The sequence below is a fragment of the Microtus pennsylvanicus genome, chromosome 8 (genome assembly GCF_037038515.1).
Source record: "Microtus pennsylvanicus isolate mMicPen1 chromosome 8, mMicPen1.hap1, whole genome shotgun sequence".
Lineage (NCBI taxonomy): Eukaryota > Metazoa > Chordata > Mammalia > Rodentia > Cricetidae > Microtus > Microtus pennsylvanicus.
The window spans coordinates 24,637,316-24,659,321 of record NC_134586.1 but is presented as its reverse complement, the minus strand read 5'-3'; the positions used below and the strand labels follow the sequence as shown (position 1 = coordinate 24,659,321).

General features: G+C 43.9%; 1 protein-coding gene across 2 annotated transcripts; it reads left to right on the top strand.

Annotated features, from left to right (window-relative positions):
- Nucleotides 1-8,997: 8,997 nt before the first annotated feature.
- LOC142856054 (C-type lectin domain family 4 member A-like) lies at nucleotides 8,998-21,649 on the top strand. 2 transcript variants are annotated; one of them, XM_075982845.1, is made up of 6 exons: nucleotides 8,998-9,331; nucleotides 10,697-10,810; nucleotides 14,494-14,595; nucleotides 19,011-19,162; nucleotides 20,044-20,156; nucleotides 21,152-21,649. In XM_075982845.1, the coding sequence occupies exons 1-6, from the start codon at nucleotides 9,250-9,252 to the stop codon at nucleotides 21,297-21,299; spliced, it is 711 nt and encodes a 236-aa protein (XP_075838960.1). In that variant the 5' UTR covers nucleotides 8,998-9,249; the 3' UTR covers nucleotides 21,300-21,649. The 2 variants fall into 2 exon arrangements, with proteins under 2 accessions (XP_075838960.1, XP_075838962.1); XM_075982847.1 differs by lacking the exon at nucleotides 14,494-14,595 and having other exon boundaries at nucleotides 9,020-9,331.
- Nucleotides 21,650-22,006: the final 357 nt, after the last annotated feature.

Here is a 22,006-nt window from a genome sequence, read left to right as displayed (position 1 = left end):
CTCAGGAATAGTAGATGGCTAGAGGCCAGTAGAGACTAATGTCTAGGAATGTGGATTTGGGATGACTATTGCCTTTGCACAAATTTTTTTCTCTGTCATTGTCTCGACAAATTATTAAAGTTTACTTTATTAAAGTACATCATAGTGTCATTGTGTCAGTGAACTGACTCGAATAACTGAAGAGCTTGTGGTTAGTTAGACCCTGTAGGTCTCATCCTTGACTGACCTAATTGACATGGGAAAAGGCTCGGTACACAGGAAACTCCATGTAAGTATTTGCCACCACTGCTAACCTGTGCAACCGCCCCACCCACTGCGCATGCGCCCGGATGGCCGCTCTCATTCTGGCTACCACAGTAGGAGATGGGATGGTGTCAGGGAGTGGCGTTGTACCACACCTGAGTAGGTACTCTCTGGGATATGGAGTGGAGGAGTCACTGGAGAAGAGACAAATGGAGAGTAAGAGATGGTGGGGGACAAACTTAGGGAGACTGAACGTACCCCGAGGACCACACTCTTCATCCACTAGTCCCACACAGACTCTCAGAACGTCAGACACCCCAAACCGAGTACAGCCTCACTGTCTCCGTTTTCGGATCTTTGATTCCTTGTTAGGCACCAGCTAAGTGCTTTATGAGCTAGCTCAGTCTCCACAGGATCGCTAAGGTACGGTCATCTACATCTCAAGCGTAGAGAAGTTAACACAGCTTCACCCGCCTGTACCCAAAGGGATGGTGGGCTATGTAACTGCTGACTCTGGCCATTGCATGTACTTGAATTAAAAGAGAAGCACCCCGATTCACCTTCATATTGCAGCCATACTGAGTCAGTTACATTCAGTTCTGTTTTGTTCCACAGTGGCCCTGCGTTGTTTGATCTTTCCGCCCCAGGTAGCTGCGATGGCGTTAGGGTTTGGATGTGAAGTGTGCCCAGGGTGATCCAGACATTGAGAGGCAATTGGATCATGAAGGTTGTCTTAGTTAGGGTTTCTATTGCTGCGATGAAACACCATGACCAAAGAGCAAGTTGGGGAGGGAAGGGTTGGTTAGCTTACACTTCAGCATGGCTGTTCATCACGGAAGGAAGCAAGGACAGGAACTCAGACAGGGCAGGATTCTGGAGACAGGAGTTGATGCAGAGGCCATGGAGGGGAGCTGCTTATTGGCTTGATTCCCATGGCTTGCTCAGCCCACCTTCTTATAGAAGCCAGGACCAGCAGTCTTGGGATGACATCACCTAAGGGCTGGTAAAGGCTGGCCTTTCCCCTTTGATCAGTAAATGAGAAAATGCCTTCAGCTGGATCTCAAGGAGGCATTTCCTCAGCTGAGGCTCCTTCCTCTGATGACTCTAGCTTGTGTCAAGTTGACACACAAAACCAGCCGGTACAAGGGCTGCGTTCTGATCAGTGACTTGATCCATTAATGGGTTTATAATTTAGTCGCAAATCCAATTGATAGCAATAATTTGGAACGTATTCTTTATGCCTTTAAAATGTTTTTTGTTAGCATACATTAATTAATATAATCGTGGGTTTCTTTATGACATTTCCACACTCGTGCATCATGTGTTTTGAGCATATCCACCTCCTCTGTTCCCTTGTCACCCACTCACTTCTGTTGACACTCCTTCTACTTCTGTGTCTGTTTTTAAATGACCCAGTGAGTTTCATTAGGGCTGCCTACAGGAACATGGGTGGATATTTGTGTATAGTAGCCTGGGCACCAGACTAGTGGCTACATCACCGAAGATTATGTCCTTCCGTCTGCCACTAACCATTGGCTGCATATAAACTCTTAGGGCAGGGCTTCAGGAGCTTCTCCACAGTCCAGGTCTGTAGACCCAGTCTTACACGGTTATGCTAAGTGCTCTGAGTTCGAGTGTGGAAGTTACTGTCACCCTCCTGCCGTATACCTACTCCTCTGGCTGTTAGGTCTTCCCACTTCCTGAGCTGCTCCATGGCCTGGAAGGGATGATATAGGCGTCCCATTTATGGCTGAATACCCAGTAGCCATCATCTTGGCACTTTGAGCAGTTATGAGTCTGTAGTTACTGTGACTGCTGCAAAATCTTGATACATTTTATAAAACAGTTTTTGCGTGTTTATGTGTAATTGTCTACTTAAATATACTTAGATAAAACTTATACTAAAATAAACTTTACTTTAGAATTTACAATATTTTGAACTTTCCTAGGCCTATATATTTATATCTATTGATTTATTTTGCTGTGTATGTATATACATGTTTCTGTGTATGTGTGTGTACATGTGGAGGCCAGAGGCTCATGTTGAGTGTCTCCCTCAACTGCTCTTCACCTTAATTTTGTACCTGGAACTGACTGACTAGGGTAGACTGGCTGCCAAGTCCCAGGAATCCCTGTCTTTGCCTGTCCAAAACTGTAATTCCAAGTACACACCATCACTCCTAGCTTTTAGGTGGTGCTGGGGATCCACACTTAGGTTCTCATGCCTGGGCAGCGAATGCTTTATCTGCTGGGCAATCTCCTTGGCCCTGTGTATGTTCTTAGTGCTTAGATTATTCTTTTCAACATCTAACCAGGCCCTCGATATATGGATGTGCTGTAATTTATTTAATCACTACTCTTACTAACCCTGTTATCCACAGGCTTTCTTTGTGGTGTTGAGGATTGTCCCCAAGGTCTCACACAGGCTAGGCACTCTTCTTAGCCCCATTTCCTACATTTTTGGTTAAAAAAAATCACTAAATGTCTCTTAAGTGAGAACATTTAAGGCATATATTTTCTAAGAGAAAACTGATACATAAAAAGGAAAACAGTAGCCAGGCAGTGGTGGTGCATGCCTTTAATCCCAGCACTCAGGAGGCCAGAAGCAGGTGAATCTCTTTGAGTTTGAGGGCAGCCAGGACTACAAAAAGAAACCCTGTTTCGAAAAACCAAAATGCAAAACCCAAAACAAACAAAAGAACAACAACAAAGAGCCATTTCAGGGCTAGAAAGGTGGCTCGGTATTAAGCGCTCTTGTTGCACTGTAGAGTTCCAGGGTTCAGTTACCAGCACCCAGGTTCACTGTTTGCGTGACTCCAGTTCCAGGGGATCTGAGACCCTCTTCTGGTATGCATGTGGTACACCTACATACATGCAGATAAGTGTTTATATACACAAAATAAAAGATAAATCTTTTTTAAAAGAAGGGTTCCATTTTAATATTTAAATTTTGGTTTCTCTTTTGAGACAGGGTTTCATGTATACCAGGATAGCCCAGAACTAGGTAGTCAAGGGTGATACTGAACTCTTGACCTTTTGCCTCCACCTTCTGGGTAATGGAATTTCAGGTCGTATGCTGGCTTGCCCAGTATTCAGTGAGGGCTTTTTGTATGTTAGGGAAATGCTCTTCCAACTGAGCTACATCTCCAGCCCCCTTCTAAATGCCGTAGATTTTTTGATATACTCTGCTTAATACATATAATCAGTATGTAAGTTTGTTTTTTGGTGGGACACTAGAGATAGTTAATCAATATGTTTAGGACAAGATGATTAAGACTGTGGATAAGATGGGAGGTTAGAAGCTGTGCCTGAGAGAGTGGGTGACTATAAAGTTAAGGGTAAGAGAAGGACTAGGGTTGTTACTGTTATAATTTAGAAAAAAGCGACACATGAAAGATGGCATGCGACAGAGCTCAGGTGGAGAAGTTTTTTGTTTTTGTTTTTAATTGGGGGAAAGTGAATGGGAAAAGGCAGGGAGGGAAGATGGAAAACCAGCCTCTGGGGACAGGGGTGGCAGAAGAAAAGAGAGAGGCAGACAGAGAGACAAAGAGGCAGAGAAACAGGTGGAGAAGCAGAAAGAGAGAGAAAGAAAGAGATGGGAGATGGGCAAAGGCCCCCTTTTAAAAGAGAACATTGCGAATGTGCACAGGAGGTGCTCTTAGTGGCTGCCGCTGAGGACGTATCCTGTCAGAACCCCAAGGGCTAGCCAGTACAGTTGCCTGAATACTAACAAGTTACCATGGGAGTCTAAGCTATCCCTACCAGCTCCCTGAATATCTTTGGGAATGGGCCCGAATTTCCACCAGCATTGCGCCCACTAATGCAGTGTCTGGAGCCATGGCTGCCACAGCCACACTGTGAGTCAGCCTCAAACATTGCTGTCCGTGGGTTGCCTTCCAGGAGCAGCACCGTTAGTGAGCTTGAGATCCTTCTGCTGCTGCTGCTGCAGCGGCACAATGTAGGCCAGCATTCGTTGTCTCTACCAATGAGTTTCACGCAGGAGAGGCACCAGGAATTCAGACAGAACTGGGCTGGAGACAGAAGCAGAGTCAGTACAAGAGGATGAATATGTGATGTATGGCCAGGAAAGCCAAACACCAGATTGCCAGCCAGAGAAAGTGACCCCAAGGGAGAGCCGTGCTGTGGAAACCAGCCAGCTGCTGGTACACAGAGGTTTTCAGGAGGGGGGTTCTTCTCCGTAGTTCAGAGCCCACATCACATAATGCTCTGTCCGTGAAGGCATAAGTCATAAACAATGCCACACCAGTTTGGAATTATGATTAATAGGGTGGTATTTACTTAAAGGGGAAAAAACTTACAGATCACCGTCAGCCCTCTGCGCAACCAGGAAGGGAGTCTAGTCGCTGGTGGAGCAGGAAGTGAAGAGAGAGAGGAGAGGGAAGTGGCCGCTTTTTTAAAGGGAGAGAGACCACGCCCCAATGGGCTGGTATCTCAGTTGCGATAGGCTGGAGGAGTGGGAGGACCTCCCGTAACATGCCCGTGGAAGGCTGGGTCTCTTAAGTAATTAAGGGCAATGCTGTAACTTCCTGGGAGCGGGAAGTGTGGGTGGGAACTCTAGCCAGGAGATCCCGAGGGAGCTGTTTATGCTCTGTCCTCATCTGGAAGGACACACTTACTAATTTATCTGAACTGCTGAGACTAGAAGACCCTTCTCACAATGATCCCGGGGGAGGGGGGAACCGCGTCATCCCAGTAAGGATGACTGAGGAGGTCAGAAGAGAGTGCCAATCCCCTGGAGTTGGAGTTCCAGGTGATTGCAAGCTGCTTAACATGGGTGCTGGGAACCAAGTTTGGATCTTCTGCAAGAGTGGTACCTGTTGAACCTTCCCCAGCCTGTTTGTTTGTTTCTTTCATTTTCTGAGTTTCCGTTGGTTCTTTTTTGATATTCTGGTTCCTTGCTAAGTTCAAGTTACTGTCTTGCTCATTCACTTTAGTGACTGTCTTGACTAGGTCCTGAATTGATTACATTAGTTTGTTCATCTGCTTATTTGAGGTCATCGATCCTTTTTAAAAGTAGGATTCTGAATTCTTTCTCAAAATCGGTGGAGCACTAAGGACATTTCAAGACAAATACATAAGAAGGCAGTTCATGACAGCTCACCCAGCACTCCAGACAAGTTTGTCAAGAATAGTTAGCTGGGTGGGGAGGTAATACATCTTTAATCCCGGAACTCAGAATGCAGAGGGAGATAGATCTCTGTGAGTTTTAGGCCAGCCTGGTTAGTTCTAGGACATCCAAGGGCACATAATGAGACCTTGTCTTCCTACCTTGAAGGAGTAATATACACTGAGGAAGAAGAAAAACAGTCTCACCCACAAGAACACAGGAGAGTGCATTTGATGAGGGGAATAGATGAACCAAAAAGAGCTGGGAAAGACTCAATCATACCCAGTTCACCAGACTAGCAAACTTCTATGCTAATGGGGGAAGAAGAAAAGAAATACCAATTGTCCAACCAACCAGAATATCAACTAACAAAATCTCAGGAAACAGCAAACCCTTCTCAATACGAACACGAATGCAAATATCCTCAACTGACAAAATGACACAGACTAACTGAACCAAAAAGAAAAAAAAATCCACCTATCTGTTGTCTCCAAGAAATGCTCTTGCCAGCAAAGACATTCAAAAGCAGAGCCGAAGGATAGAAATGAACCTTCCAAACAAAACCGTGAGTAGGTATAGCAGGTCTTGTATATGTTAAAAACAACACCTTCCAGGAGGATGGGACATGGAGCCCCACCAACCAGGCCAGCCTGTGTTCTCCAGGAGAGAGGAAAAGGGAAAAGAAAAAGCAACAAGAAATGTAAGTGGTGCAGGGCAAGAACAGCAGGACTGAGCAACGTAGCAGCCTGCTGAACTAATACTGGGTAATAAGGAAGAATAGGTATGGCAGGAAGGCTTCTGTGAACAAAGAACACGAGGCCTTTCTGGAAGACTCTTGTCCCTCTCCTAGCTCTCAGAAACCTGTCTCACTCCTGGGAGCTCCCCTGCAGCAGATGGTTCTGTTGTCCCCTTGGGGTCTTCCTTTGATGGACCAGGTCCAGTGTCTGTGCTTCACAGGTGGAGTCGCGGATGCTGGCCGTTCCTCTGTACATCCCTTTGGGGTTTACATGTCTGCCCTACCTCTGAGAGATTCTTTTCAATCTGGGAGCAGTTCGGAGTCTGTGAGAAAGTTCCTCTGCTTTGGCTCCCAGACTTTGGTCCCTGCGTGGTCTTCTGCCAGCTGACGACCATGCAGTCCTGATGCAATGCTTTCTTTTCACATTCTCACCCTGTGCATGGATGCCCTTCTCACCCTGTTTGAAGTTGGTCTTTCTGGACCTGACCATCCTATCTGTCACATAGACGCCCTCTTTACTGTGTGAGCCGAAGTTCTCAGAAAGAAAGCATCGCCTGTATGGGAGATTCTCCAGGGCTGATTGGCTGAACTCAGGTGACTGTGGAGATTTGGAATGCTGCAGCTCCAGAACCACATTACCTTGGGATATGTTTTAGATCCCTTATTAATCATGCATTACTCACCTCTGTGTTTTATGTAACATTCTTGTGACTGTTACCTGAACCCTTTGGGAAAGTATTCACCACTAGCTTCCACCAACTTAGAGGCGGAGAATGTCATCCAACAGCACGCGAGGCCTATAATCCCCCATCACCATAACCTGTCTACTAACGTATTTTATTTAATTTTTAACATTTATTTTACGGGTCTGTAGAGGTAGTTCAGAACTTGAGACCACCTGCTGTTCTTCCAGAGGACCCTGGTTCAATTCCTCGCACCCACAGGGTAGCTCACAACTGTCTCTAACTCCAGTTCCAGGTTATAGAATGTCTTCTTACCTCAGTGTGAGCTGCACATGGTACACAGACATACACGCAGGCAAAATACCCAGACACATAAGACACTTAAAAATTTTATGTATTTCATATTTGTGAGCGTTTTGCCTGCTGAGATATATGTGCATCACACGCATGCCTGGTGCCTCTGGAGGTCAAAAGAGGGTGACAGATCCCCATTGTCTGATCCCCTGAATGGGGTTAAGGATGGTTGGGAAAGGCCATGTGTGTGCTAGGAACCAGCCCTAGTCCTTGGTGAGAGCAACGCATGTGCCTAACCACTGAGCCACCTCTAGACCACCAATCCATTTAAAAGTGCTTCGGCTTATGTCTCTCCTTTGTTACACAACGATAAGAACTTTAAAAAATTGTCGGCCCATTAGGTCATAGTGTTGGAGCTATGACCATATGTTTCCAGATCATTGTCACTCCTGTTTGACTCCAGAACCTGTCACTTATTTCCCTTGTGGTGAGAGCTGTGATTTTGGGTTGACAGTTTTTGGTACTCGAATGTGGGATCCCGAGATCATTCATTTTCATTGGAGAAATTCCCCAGATTGGCACTGGGTACCTTTATGTGCCCAACCGTCCATCACTGCTTTCTTGGGTGGATGTTGGTGAGTTCCTTCTGGGGCGTGGATATCCCTTGTTTGGTGGAGGGTTCATTGGTTTATCTTGAGCTAGTTGTTTGGATATCTTTTTAAATATTTCACAGCACCCAGTTTAAGATATTGAATGTTGCCAGGAGGTGGTGGCGCCTGCCTTTAATCCCAGCTCTCATGAGGCAGAGGCAGGTGGATCTCTGTGAGTTTGAGGTCAGCAGCCTGGTCTACAGAGCTAGTTCCAGGACAACCAGAGAAACCCTGTGCTGAAAAACAAAACATATCTATATATATAGAGAGATGAATATATTTATCTACATCTAGTGTTTGTTGTCCAAGTTTCAAATCTTTTAAGAATGCTTGTTGATATGGTAGCATTTGGCCTTTTTCTTCTGCCACACCTCCAATATCTACTTCTGAGATTTTCTGTGGTTTCTCTTGTTTAATGCATCTTTGCCACATGACTAATGGAGGGCCTGTTCTCCCCTAGCCCCACAGTGTGGTGTTGTGTGCCCTGGAGTGTGTGTGTGTGTGGGGGGCAGGGCACCTGCGCTTCACAGCCTAGCCTGATGAAGAGTATCCTCCTGTTCTTGAGTGAGTGGAAAAGAACTGTGTTGACTCAGCAGGGAAGACACGTAAGGGTTAATCACCCAGTGCCTTGAGCCCCTCATGTTCCTGTGAAGATGCAGAACAAGCGCAAGACACTGGGTGTGTGGGGCGCACGCGTGGCGGCAGGTACTTTCAAATGCAGCACGCAGCGTGAACAAAGACAGTAGATGTCATCCAGGCAGTCTGCCAGAGTCTCCGAGAAATAATCTGGAGAAAACAGAGGAACAGCTGGAAGAGGCGACTGTCACCCAAACCTTACTTTACCCAGAAAAGCAGGGCAAGGAACTTGACACATCAGAAAAGGAAGTCCACAGCCTATCCCAGGATGCCTTGGTTTCGGGAGCACCTCACTCCCACAAAAAAGGAGCCAGAGAGACTTAGAAAATCTGCCCCATTTTACAATTTACAAAGCTGAAAAGAAGCCAAGGTCAAGGAGATTCTTAGAATGCGATGCCCAGAACCCAGCGGTCCTGCTAAAGAGAATGCTGTGGCTCCAGTATTAGTAGTAGCCAACGCTGGCTGCTTCTTCAGAAATCGTGTTTGTTCCTGGAAGCTCGTGAACTCTGCTGGAGAGAGCTGAGAGCTCGGGTTTCAGGACAGACTTCTCTATTGCCTGGTTCCTCTTTTCCTTTCCTTCCTGTTTTTCCCCACTCCTGGTTTCAGTCCACTGCTCACAGTATTTGCATATCCACCCAGAACAGGTTTAATGTGATTCTTTTTTCTGACTGTGGGGATCGGACCTCTCTGTGGTCCAGAGACTTCCACCCCGTGGTTTTAAATTCTCATGCTGTACTCTCAGAGGCATTTGCCCACTTGGTACCTCTGCACCTTCTCGTTGATGGTGGGGTAATTATCACCATGATTACTTCTTGTTTATAAGAAAAAGAAAATTACGAATGCCGCGGGTTTTCTGAAGAAAGCAGATCTCGTCTCAGTATGGCTTCACCAAACATTTATACTGACCTGAACTTCAAAACTCAACCTGTTTCCTCAGGCACTATCTTGGACTCATCTTCAGGTAAACATCCCTCCCTCACCTCCAGAACAATGCAGCCTCATTTTCTGGTGGTCTAAGCTGATGGAGACGTGAAGATGGGAGTGTTTATGAGCAAGGACTAGGGGATCTTTGCCGCTGGCTGGCTGAGTGATGTGTATGGAGACAGGAGGCTCAGCTGCTTGAATTGTCTGTGGAGAGCTTGATGGGGTTGTTGTGCTGCCTTGTACCATGGAAAGAGTTCACGATACTGTCTTTACCATCGCCATTTAGAGAAAGTCTGAATTCTACTGCATATTTCTGAAGTATGTAAAACTATACTTTCTCCATGAAAATGAATTCATGTAATATAAATACTGAAGTTCTTAGTTTTCTACTTATGTGACAACATACTTTAACTTTAAGAAATTAGTTTGTATTTTGGGGGCAGTTTTATCTTGAAGGACAGTTTGAGTGTTCCTTTCTCCATTCATACAAGGGATAGACACAGGACCTCACACGTACGTTACAAGAGTCTATAATATTTCTGGAAGGAATTTTATTTTTTTTTAATTATTTATTTAGGTAGCATGCAAACCAACCGGTTGATTCATTAAGGCATTTGTTACAATCACATCCTTTGTGCGTATCCCTAGCCCTCCTCCACCTTCCCTCTAGTTCTTGTTCATCCCCTTCCTTTCCTGAAACTTTTCTCCTTCAGCTTTCATGTCGCAGGTTTACATATGTAGCAAGTGTGAAAGCCGCTGTGATACTTTGTCTCCGGGCCCAACTGCTCTGTTGTTCTTTCTCCCTCCCTCTTATACCTCTTCCCCGCCCCTCGGTCCCTTTCAACCCAGAAAATGGTTTCTAACCAAGAGATAGTAGCTAAAAAGATAACCTTAGACCACATCTTAAACATGTGAGATATGCTTATACATATTTCTCTGTTTCTGCATGCTTTAAAGTAATACTGGAAGCAGTTTGGGAGATTGTTTAAATATATGTTGAAGTACTATGTAGCCAAAATAAAGAATGTTAAAGAAGAAAACATGGCGAGGAAAAATGTTCATGATGCAATGTGCAGGAAGATAACAGAGTAGAAATTGTGGTTGTGATATGTTGGTCATACGGGGAAATATGCGTGCACGCATACACACTTTAACATTCCATGAAAGGGTATTCGTCTGTACTTACATGTCTCTCAAATATCAATATTAATGAGTTATTGTCAGTGGTAGAAATTTGTGCTTTCATTTTATCCAGTGGACATCATTGTTTTTCTTCTACTCATTTTTAAAATGCTGTTTCAAGAGTTTATACTGTTAATATTTCACAGTAGAAAAGAAGAAGATGAGGAAGAGGAAATGACTAAATTCATTACTGATTTAATCAGTTTGGTTTTTCCTTTAGCCCACCCAAAGAAGACCACCATTCACAAAAGTAATCCTGGCTTTCCCACACTGCCTTTTACCTCGATGGTGTTTTTCCTGCTGTTGGCAGCCTTCTCCTCTGTTTCTCTGAACAGTAAGTATGCAGTGCCCATCTTGGAGTAGGTAAGCAATGCCCATCTTGGAGTAAGTAAGCAATGCCCATCTTGGAGTAGGTAAGCAATGCCCGTCTTGCACAAAGACATACATTCGAAACCGATAATTACCAGTGGTTTTCATGAGAAACCCGAGACAGAAGCTTTCTCTGAAGTTGGATGACACTGGGAATTTTGCTCTATTTCAGAATAACTCTTCTGTAAAAGTCATTTGTTTTTTATTGGAGAAGCAAGTGAGTGTTTGTTGGTGACACAGAGTGAAATCCTAGGCATCTGTGTGAGACTCCATTCCTGAGGACGAATCTGTACTTCCTCAGCAGCATTTGGAAGCCAGCCCCATTGAACACACAGACACTCATCTTTTGGAATGAGTAGAAGGATCAGAAGAGATGACGGATCTATTCCAGGGACAGAGCTCCACTGGAACTCCTAATTATTTATTCCTGATCCACACTATGTGAGATCGAAGCCAATTTAGCAAACAGAGGATTTCTTTATAAGCTTGGCTTTTGGAGTTTATTAAAAAATTAAAAGGCAAGGTCAGGCAAAGTGGCATGCCTTTAATTTAATCCCAAATTCAGGAGGCAAAGGCAGGTTGGTATCTGAGTGAAAACTTGTCTAAAAATAAAAGTGTAAAATTAGTATATTTTGTCTATTTTATCTTTCCCCTCAATAGTTAGTAACATCCATTCACTATGTGCTAGACAGAAAGAACAAAATAGCCTTTGTTTTTAAAAAATTCTGAGAGTGGTGAAGTGAAGTAACATTTACAAACGTATCTAGAAAGTATTGTTCAGGCAGGATGTAAGCACAGGGGCTGAGGCAGGCTTGGAGGAGGTGACATTTAGACCTATGTCGGACAGCAGAGTCCTGGAAGCTTGAGAGCATGGGAAAATATGGGGAAGACTAAGTAAGCTTGTCTGGAACACACACACAGTGAAGAAGAAGTGAAACCATAGCTGGTAGACACAGACAGAGCTTACACAACAGGAAAGTGTTGTGTAAGTATTAAAAAAAGTTTGGGTGGGACATAGTGTTGTATGCCTATAATTTTAGCACTTGGGAAACTGAGGCAGGAGGATTGCAAATTCTAGGCCAACCTGGACTACATAGTATGTTCCAGGCCAGTCTGGGTTATATTGTAAGATCCTGTCTCTAAAACAAAACAGGTTTGAAAATTTCCATTAATCATTTTTTCTTTCTTTCCTCCCTCCCCCCCTTTCCCCACTTCTTTCCTTCCTTTTTGTTTTCCAGACAGAGTTTCTCTGTAGCTTTGGAGCCTGTCCTGGAACTGGCTCAGTAGAGCAGGTTGACCTTGACTCAGAGTTCCGCCTGTCTCTGCCTCCTGAGTGCTGGGATTTTATTTTATTTTTTATTTTTTTGATTTTCGAGACAGGGTTTCTCCATAGCTTTTGGTTCCTGTCCTAGAACTAGCTCTTGTAGACCAGGCTGGCCTCGAACTCACAGAGATCCACTTGCCTCTGCCTCCCGAGTACTGGGACTAAAGGCGTGCGCCACCACGGCTGGGCTCCGAGTGCTGGGATTAAAGGTGTGCACCACCACTACCACCTGGCTATTGAAAATTTTTACAAATCTTTTTCTTCTCCACAAACAGTTCTACAGTTTCACAGATTAACGCAGCTTTTGTTTGTTCATGCTTCTGTGGCTTGGCGGTTATATTAACATCAGCCAGGAGGTTCCTCAGCCCTGTTGAACCCAGCCACCCTCATACATGTGGTCAGGAACATGCAGCATAGCTTCTGAGGAAGAGATTGTCACCTGAAATTACAGGAGCAATATGGCCACAGTTCTCTCCTTCATCAGGATAAGCCATCTCTGTTCAAAGAACTTAAACACAAAGATAGAGGGTGAGAGCCAGTCATGCCCCTCAAAGTCTCAACTGGGGGGCTGGAGAGATGGCTCAGTGGTTAAGAGCATTCCCTGCTCTTCCAAAGGTCCTGAGTTCAATTCCTGGCAACTACATGGTGGCTCACAACCATCTGTAATGAGGTCTGGCGCCCTCTTCTGGCCTGCACTTTTGAATGATTGGCTGTCCAGATGAAACACAGGCACAAGGATATTGTTAACATTTTCCCAATGTGTCACATCAGGGAAGCCAATGAAGAATATTAGGCAGGGAGTTGAAAGCGTCAAAGAGACATGCAGAAGTGTGCTGTCAGGCGACATGAAAATGAAATAGAGAAAACTAGAGGTAAAGACACAGGCTAGAAAGAGATTCAGGTGAGCAGAGACGACCCCCGGACAGTGTTCGGAAACTGGTAAGGCAGACAGAGCCCAGGAGGAAGAGGCTTGTCGAACTGGGGCTGAAGGAACCCGGGAAGTGAAGTCACTCCAACACCTGGACTTGTAGGCTCAGTCGTGGTGAAGGTGTTCACACCGGTAGACAATACAGTGCGAGCGAGGTGCGGGCTTAGGATGGAAGATGCTGATTTGGGTTTTGAGCATGTTGGGCCTGTCTTCAAGAGTCATGTTTAGTGAGCACACACTTGTCTGGGTGTCAGGTCTGAGGTTTCCCGTCCTTTTAGGTAGCAGATGAGACCATGGGATACCCTGCCATCACTTGGGAGGAAGAAAGTATGAGAAGGAAGGATACTGACGGACAGTGGGGAGCGTTGCGTCTCTAAGGGGGTGGATGGGGGAGAGGAGATTATACAAGGCAGTGAGAGGTGACAGCAGGAGAGGTGAGGCAAAGCCCAGCAGTGTCCGAAGAGGTGAGCGGGGAGAGAACTGGGGTCAAGACCACCAGCAAGGTGGAGAGTGAGTGCCCTGGGAAATTACTCATAATCCGTCTCAATTTTTTTTCTTTAAACCACTGCCCCACTTTGTAACCCAGACTGAATCTGAACCTGATACAGTTCAGACTGGCCTGGAATTTGCAATCCTCCTGCCTCCACCTCCCCAGTTTTGGGATGAGCGGTAGGCACCATCATGTTTGGCTCAAGGATGGTTTTAGTGAAGTGGTAGAAGCCGCAGCCGGGATGTGGTGGGTCAAGGAGCAAATGGGACATAGTGAGGAAAGAGAAAAGCCGGGTTCTAAAGGGTCAGTTAGTTAAAAACAGAACCATGTTCATTGCAAATCACAGACAAAAAGTATTTCCCTCTTTTTTGTTTTAAAATATATTTCCATGGATTGTTTGAGAATTTCATACAATGTGTTCTGATCGTATTCATCCACAGTCTTTCCCCTAATTTCTCCCTGATCCACCGCAACTCCCTGTCTCCTCAATTTGTGTCTGGGAGTCAACTTTAAGTTGGGATTACGATGCCAGTTTGGTTCATTAACTAAGAGCCACGTGTGAGGGCTCAGGCTCAGCCCTCTCTGGAGGAGAGGTGGTGAACTGTGGGTGTGAGACCAGTCTGGGCTACACAGCTAGGCACTGCCTCAAATGCCGGGCGGTGGTGGCACACACCTTCAATCCCAGCATTCGGGAGGCAGAGGCAGGTGGATCTCTGTGAGTTCAAAGCAAGCCTTCTCTACAAAGTGAGTTCTAGGACAGCCAGAGCTGTTACACAGAGAAACCCTGTCTCGAAAAAAACAAATAACCAACCAGTCAAAAAGTGTGTGTGTGTGGGAAGACGTGAGTAAAGAGTAATATTAAAATGCTGCCAGGAAAATGAATATCTTTTATTCTTTTTTCCCCAGTTTTGTTTCAAATGTATTCTGATCTCCTTGAAGAAAAAAATAGTATAAAACAACTGAATCACACAAAATTGTATTGTATAAAAGACCACCCATCCGAGGAAGGTAAAAGTTAATGTGCTTGAATCCAGTTGTCAAACACAGAATATAAGCTCCCTATATAAGTATTTCTGGGTTATACTGAGATGTGGATTATTAGCCATTAGACCTAGCAACATAATATTTTGAAGTTCTTATGAGATTTGTCTTTTCTATCCATTTATTATTGGGCCTAATCACTTGTATCTGCATGTACCCACAAATATTTATTTTGTATTATAATTTGATACTTTTGTGTTTTCTGCTTTGTGCTTTAGGATCACTTCCCATTGGTCCTTCTGCCCTTTTGACATTTCATTTCAATAATTTGTTTGCTTTCTTACTTCTGGGATTCAGAAAGGCTCTGTCCTAGACTCACGGTGCATAGTCTCCATTCCTGTCTCAGCCATTTCACTGAGTAGTCCTGGGTCCTTTTACTGAAGAATAGTGTCCTACAAGTGTGGACATTTTGTATTTCCATTTTTGTTCAGCTCAATTTTATTTTGAGATAGAGTCCCATACAACCTAGGCTGACCTCAAACTTCTTATGTAGCTGAAGATGACATTAAACTTTGGATCCTCTGCTTGCACCTTCCTAGGCCTGGGATCTTCAGTGTTCACTGCCACATTTGGTTTTACGATGTGCTGTGGATGGAGCCCAGGGCCTCTTGCTCACTAGGCAAACACTCTAACCGAGATTCATTCCCAGCCCAGTTAGATGTGTTTTAAAGTAGACCTTGACGTTTGGATACCTATATTATTTAGAAGTGTGTTTATTAGTTCTAAGAATTTTTTTTGTCTTATCTTGTTTACTGACTTAGATTTCTTTTTTTTTTTTTTTTTTTTTTTGGTTTTTCGAGACAGGGTTTCTCTGTGGTTTTGGAGCCTGTCCTGGAACTAGCTCTTGTAGACCAGGCTGGCCTCGAACTCACAGAGATCCGCCTGCCTCTGCCTCCCAAGTGCTGGGATTAAAGGCGTGCGCCACCACGGCCCGGCTCTGACTTAGATTTCTTTCCATCATGTTGGGAGATGCCCTTTGATGCTCTTCTTGTTTTTGGAGTGGTCGTCTCTATCTCTGAGGGCCTCATTTCCCCTGCCCACGTATCAGTTACCCTTCACATATCTTGGCCCTGTGTTATCTTCTACATACACACTTGGGCTCAGGATATGAGGCTGTATTTATTTTTATGTATTTCATTTTTCTTAAGTTGGTTATTTTTTATTATCTTATTTAACAATTCACTGATTTGTCTTCCCCACCCCCATTCTGCTATTGGATTTATATATTGTAAGCTGAAAAGGTTATTGAGCAGTTTTTCTGTAGTTGGAGGGTGCTTGTTCATTCCCCAGCTGATGGCGGAAGGTCATTGGCTAATAAAGAAACTGCCTTTGCCCATTTGATAGGCCAGCCTTTAGGTGGGTGGAGTAAACAGAACAGAATGCTGGGAGGAAGAGGAAGTGAGGTAAGATGCCTCAGACAGATGCCATAGCTCTGCTCTCTGAGGCAGATGCGATGAATCTCTGACCCAAGATGGACATAGGCTAGAATCTTCCCGGTAAGCGCACCTCGGTGCTACACACATTAATAGAAATGGGCCAGGCAGTGTTTAAACGAATACAGTTTGTGTGTTGTTATTTCGGGGCATAAGCTAGCCAGGCGGCTGGGAGCAGGGCCGCAGGAATGCAACCCGCAGCCCCTTCAACACCCAGCCACTCTTATTCAAAATAATCACACAGAAACTATATTATTTGCAATACTGTTTGGCCAATAGCTTAAGCATATTTCTAGATAGCTCTTACATCTTAAATAACCCATTTATATTATTTTATATCTTACCACAAGGTTCGTGGTTCACTGGCAAGGTTCTAGCACGTCTGTCTCCTGTGGTGGCTACATGGTGTTTCACCAACTCGGCCTTCTTTCTCCCAGAATTCAGTTTAGTTTTTCCCACCTAGCTTTATTCTGCCCTGTCATAGGCCTAAGCAGCTTCTTTATTCATGAACCAATAAAAGCAACACATATACAGAAGGACTTCCCACATCAGTTTTTCCAGAAAAAATAACTTCCATTTTGATTCTTATTACGTCTGCTTCTTTGCTGGTTTTTCTTTTTCCAAGATGTCTGTATCTTCCCATTGAAGCATTTAAAATTGTCTCTTTTATTTTTTGAGTTTATAATAGAATTATATAATTTCCCTCTTCCCCTTCTTCCATCCAAACCCTCCCATATACTCCTCCTTGCTCTTTCAAATTCATAGCATCTTTAAAAAAATTAATTGTTGCTGCATATACACACACATATGTGTATATTATATACATGTATACATATATCTATCATTTATCTATATCTATATATCTATATATTCTCAAAGGCTCTCTGTGAAGAAAAAATAATTACATAAGTACAATTTTCTTATTTTGCTGAATGTTAATTGTATGTATGTTTTCAGTGCTGACCATTGATATTGTATAACCAGGGGATACATTTCTTCAACTCTCAGTATTCTTTAGTTCCCTGTAGTTCTTTGTGTAGGGCTGAGGCCTTGTAGACTCCCTACCTCATACTTCATCCATATGAGCATGTCTGTTGTTGCTGTCCTTGTTTAGCTCATGTTTAGACAGCCATGTTGGTGAGGCTTTATGAGTGTAGCTTCTGACATTCTTAGGATAAACAATCCCACAGCAGCTCCCTGATGCTTTTGGTCTTACACTCTTTCCACCATCTCTTATTGAAAAGATTCTTAGCTTTAGGTGCAGGAGCTGTTTTGTAGATGTATCCCTTGGGAATGGGCTCCACAACTCTTTTGTTTGGTTGTGGTTTTCTGTAATGGTCTTTGTATGTTGCAAAGAGAAGTGTCCTTGATGAGAGGTGAGGATTACATTCATCTGTGGCTGTAAGGACAAATATTTAGGTTGTAGTTAAGGATTTTGCAGGTTTAATAAAATTGTAGTTATAGGTTCTTCTTCAAGATCTATGACTGCACTAGCCCTGGGTAGTTGGTTAGATTTCCAGTACCAGGCACGATTTCCCTCTTATTGAGTGACTCTTAAGTCTAAATAGAGAGCGGTTGGTTACAAGGTATGCATGCCACTGCTGCACTCTGTGGGTTATCCTGCTCATCAAAGCACTTTTATCATGGCTGGTTTTAAAGCTTGTACAGAAAATTGTAACATTCTTGCTATCTTGCCTTTTCAAAAAATATTCCTTCACATTTCCATACATACATAACATTCTTTGATCAAAGTCTCCCACTATCCTCTTTAATTCCCTGCCCTTTTCGGACAAAGCCCTTCTTTGTGCCAAGTTCCCTGCCTCCTTCTTCCTCTTACCTTCACGTCTTGCTTCCTGGGACTCACTGGATTTAGGGAGGATTTCTCGCATGAGCCTGGTTGGGGGTTCGTTACCGGAGTGAGAACAGTATACCCATGGCTCCACCAGTGAAGAGCATGACTTCCTCATTCTGCAGCCTTTAACTGCTGAGCTCCTCTGGGAAGGGTAGGTGATAGGCTCAGTTTCATGTGGTTCGCCACCACTGTGAGTGTGTAATGTGCAACAACTGCATCGTGTCTGGAAGTCAACACTCCTTCCCATCCTCTGGCTCTGAGGTTATTTCTGCTCCCTCTTTTTTGACGTTCCCAAAGTCTCGGAGGAGTGTTTACCTTGCTTCTAGGCATCGATTACCTCTTGCTTTGTTTTGTTAAGTTTGAAAATTCTTTGGTTCTTGGTATGATTAGTTACTTTCTTCTGAGCCTAGATGTACGGATAAGTCCCGCCCCTTAGGGGGCGTGTTCGCCTCAGGCTAATGTTTGCCTATAAATTTGGCAAGTGTGCTCCCAGCCGCTTCTTCTGCTTTCCTGGTCTCGTGGTTCTGTAAGTCTATTTCGCCATTAAAGCTGTATATATATTTTTACAATCTGTCTGCATTCGTTTACGCCGTTACATTTTGGCACCCCACGTTGGGCACCATTCTGTTTTCTGTTGTAATAGGAGTGGTGGGGCTACGTCCCCGGCACCCCGCGGCCCATATGGCTAGCTCTAGCTTATGCCCAGAAATAATTACACGGAAAACTGTATTCTTTTAAACACCGCTTGGCCCATTATATCTAGCCTTTTCTCGGCTAACTCTCGCACCTGGACTAGCCCATTTCTTATAATCTGTGTAGCCCACGAGCTGGCTTACCAGGAATGATCTTAACCTGCGTCTGCCTGGAGTGGGAGAATCATGGCGACTCACTGACTCCGCTTCTTTCTCCCAGCCTTCTGTTCTGTTTTCTCCGCCCACCTATGTTTTAACCTATGAGGGCCAAGCAGTTTCTTTATTGCTTAACCAATGAAATCAACAGATTGATATATGACACTCCCACATCACCTAGGGAGTATTTATGTATGATGCCATATTTAATCACTGTGCTTTGTACTTGAATCTCCTTTCTCCCTAAAGACAAGGTCTGGAGCTGTTGCCCAAAGGACTGGGAGCCATTTAGTTCCCACTGCTACTTCATTCCCACTGACTCAGCATCTTGGAGCAAGAGTGAGGAGAAGTGCTCCAGCATGGGTGCTCATCTGATGGTGATCCGCAGCCGGGAAGAACAGGTGCATGCTGGGAGCAAGTGGGGCCTGGGCCCAGCCTGCTGTCTGCCCTTTTTACTAAGAGGGAGTTTTGTTGACATGGGTGTTGGTGCTGTGGCAGAAGGCTTGCCATCAGGTAGCTGGAAAGGCTGCTTCAGCCTTGGCATTCTACACCTTGCTCCCACTGCCGTGAACTAAACAACCCACAGGAACCATGGCAACAGAAATGCAGTGCCTGAGGGTGGTGGGAAGGATGGAATGTTTCTGTTTGAAAGACCAGTTTGTGATTTCAGCACTCTAAGGCTTCCTGTAGTACCAGCTGCCTAACAGAGGAGGGCGCAGAGCTGACTAGGGAAAGGGGATCCAATCAGGAGAGTCACAGATAACCATCAGAAATGAAATATCTGCAGTTATGAATGGAGAATGATTAAATCTGTAAAATCCTCTCATGCACAACCTTCAAGAATGGTGTTGGGGAAGAAAAGAGGGGAGTGAGTCTGAGACGAGAATTCATTATGACCATGGACAGAGATTGTTTCTGGTGTCATGGAAATCAGGTCTATGAGGGATGTCTTTGTGTTCTGGTCGGCAGGGGAAGTGGCACTCCCAGGGGTGGGGCTCTTCCAGTCCTTGAACCTTTCTTTGTCTTCTCATCTCTGTGTGACCAGAAAAAGTTCACGGTGTACCTCTTAAAATGTGTAATTACTGTGTATTCATCTAAAATTTGAAAACTATTTAAGGGCCTAGAAAGATGAACTAGGATTTGATATTGTGTATTTGCATATGTGTGTCATGAATCTATAATTTTGCATAGGTAAAATAAAATTTGAAAGATCTTATAAAAATTCTGTAACAGAAAAAGAAGCCCTCAATTTGGGCTCAATGCTCTCTTTCTTTCCTCTTAGGATTTCATCACTACGATCCTGAACCGTAAAACTGCTTATTTTATCGGGCTTTCAGATCCAGGTCATCGACAGTGGCGATGGGTTGATCAGACACGGTACAATGAAAATACCACGTGAGTCTAGAGTTACCCAGAGGAGTCCTGGGTCCTGGGCCATGAGAAGGCTTTAGGGTGTTCCAGTTGTTGGCTATGAACCAAAACAGTGGTGTGATTGCTGGGGATGGTGCTTTTAGTCAATCGTGTATATTTTTAAAAATAGGTTTTATTTTAATTTTTATTTGTGTGTCTCTGTGTGAGTGTGTGCCATGTGTATGTGTGTGCTCATGGAGCCCATAAGAGGGTGTTGGATCCCCTGGAACTGGGGTCACAGGTCGTATGACCATGCCAATATGAGTGTTGGGAACAGAGCTCTCCTATTTTCTGGAAACGCAGCAACCACTCTTAGTTTCTTAGCCATTGCTCCAGCTTTCCTCTATATCATTATAATAAAAATTATTATGATTATTTCTTATAAATCAAAAAATCAAATATACACAAAATATGTGTCGTATTTATGTAACTATTTAAAAACTTTAATATCTTACATGTTCCCATATTCTATCAGATTTCTGTTGTGAGAAATAGATAGTAATGTATTGTTATTCTCAGTTTTCAGAGAAGAGAAAGTAGGAATCCAGGATATTAAATTACTTGTCCTAGATGACAGAGATACGTAGATTATCTAGATATTTACCTAGCTCTCCAGTGTCTAAAATAAGACTTTGTAAAATGAAAAAAACCTTCATTAAGACACTAGAATAAAGAGAGACCTTTTCAGCACATAAATAAGCACATGGAATGACAGTCCCCAGGGTACCAAGACCTAGGGATGAAGTAGCCTCTGGGATGTGTGCTGGGAGAACAGGTAAGTAACAAGCTAAGAGAATATTAAATATGGTGGGCCCCGTTTTCCAGGAAAAGGTCAGATGTGGGTGGTGGAGAACGGTTGATTTGTCCACTCTAGAATCTGATTTCCACAGATTCCAACCTCATCCCCAGGCTTGCTTACTCTTGCTTTCTCTTTCCTGGCATTACTGTGGAAACACCTGATGCTCTTTCCTCCCTTGCAGGTTCTGGCACCCAGGTCAGCCCAGCAGTGACCACGAACAATGTGTTATCTTAAGTCATCCTTATACACATTCTAGCTGGGGCTGGAATGACATCCCTTGCAGTACTAAACAGAAATCAGTTTGTCAGATGAAGAAAATATACTTATGAAAAAGCATATATGGAAAGTCCTTCTGTGGAAGAGATGTCCACAAAATTTTAGGTAGGCAGCCAACAGTTATACATATGATACTACTGGTCCACATATATACTTATTTATTCATTCATTACTCTTTTATACAATGAGAATTTCCCATATACCAGAGACTATACAGGATCCCCTGTGTGCATATGTGGAATCGCATCAGCTTCTCTGTCTATTCTTAGATTCCTAGAGTCTTATTTGATGATAGAATTGTATGGTGTGGTCCCTCTTCCCATCTCTCTCTCTCTCTTTGTTCTTCTGTTATTGGATTTATTGATGTATAATTGACAAATAAATGATGTATATTTGCATGACACTCTCTTGATGTGGAAATGCACTGGGCAATGACTAACTACCACAATCAGGTTGACAACACCCTCTATTACCTAACACAGTTGCCTGTTTTGTGTGTCCATGTGATGTTAGAACATTTAAGATCTTCTTAAGCAAGTTCAGACAGACAGGGTGACATTGTTACCTACTGTCACTTTGACCTCCAGTGCTTACTCATATTTTCTCTGTCAGTTTGTGTCCTTCCAACAGCATTTTCACATCTCCCAGTACTAGGACCTTGGACCCAATGGCTGGTGTGTGGATAGTATGGGTATTGTGAGGATGATGGGGGTCACTAATGGTGGCTGATCATGAACTGGGTGAGATACATTAAGAGCAA

Bases quoted from the DNA above. Each gene is read 5' to 3' on its own strand.
- LOC142856054 (XM_075982845.1), top strand. From the start codon at position 9,250: ATGGCTTCACCAAACATTTATACTGACCTGAACTTCAAAACTCAACCT. The intron at 14,596-19,010 runs GTAAAAGTTAAT...TTCTCCCTAAAG, and splicing joins AGACCACCCATCCGAGGAAG to ACAAGGTCTGGAGCTGTTGC. The intron at 19,163-20,043 runs GTGCATGCTGGG...CTTTCCTCTTAG, and splicing joins TCCGCAGCCGGGAAGAACAG to GATTTCATCACTACGATCCT.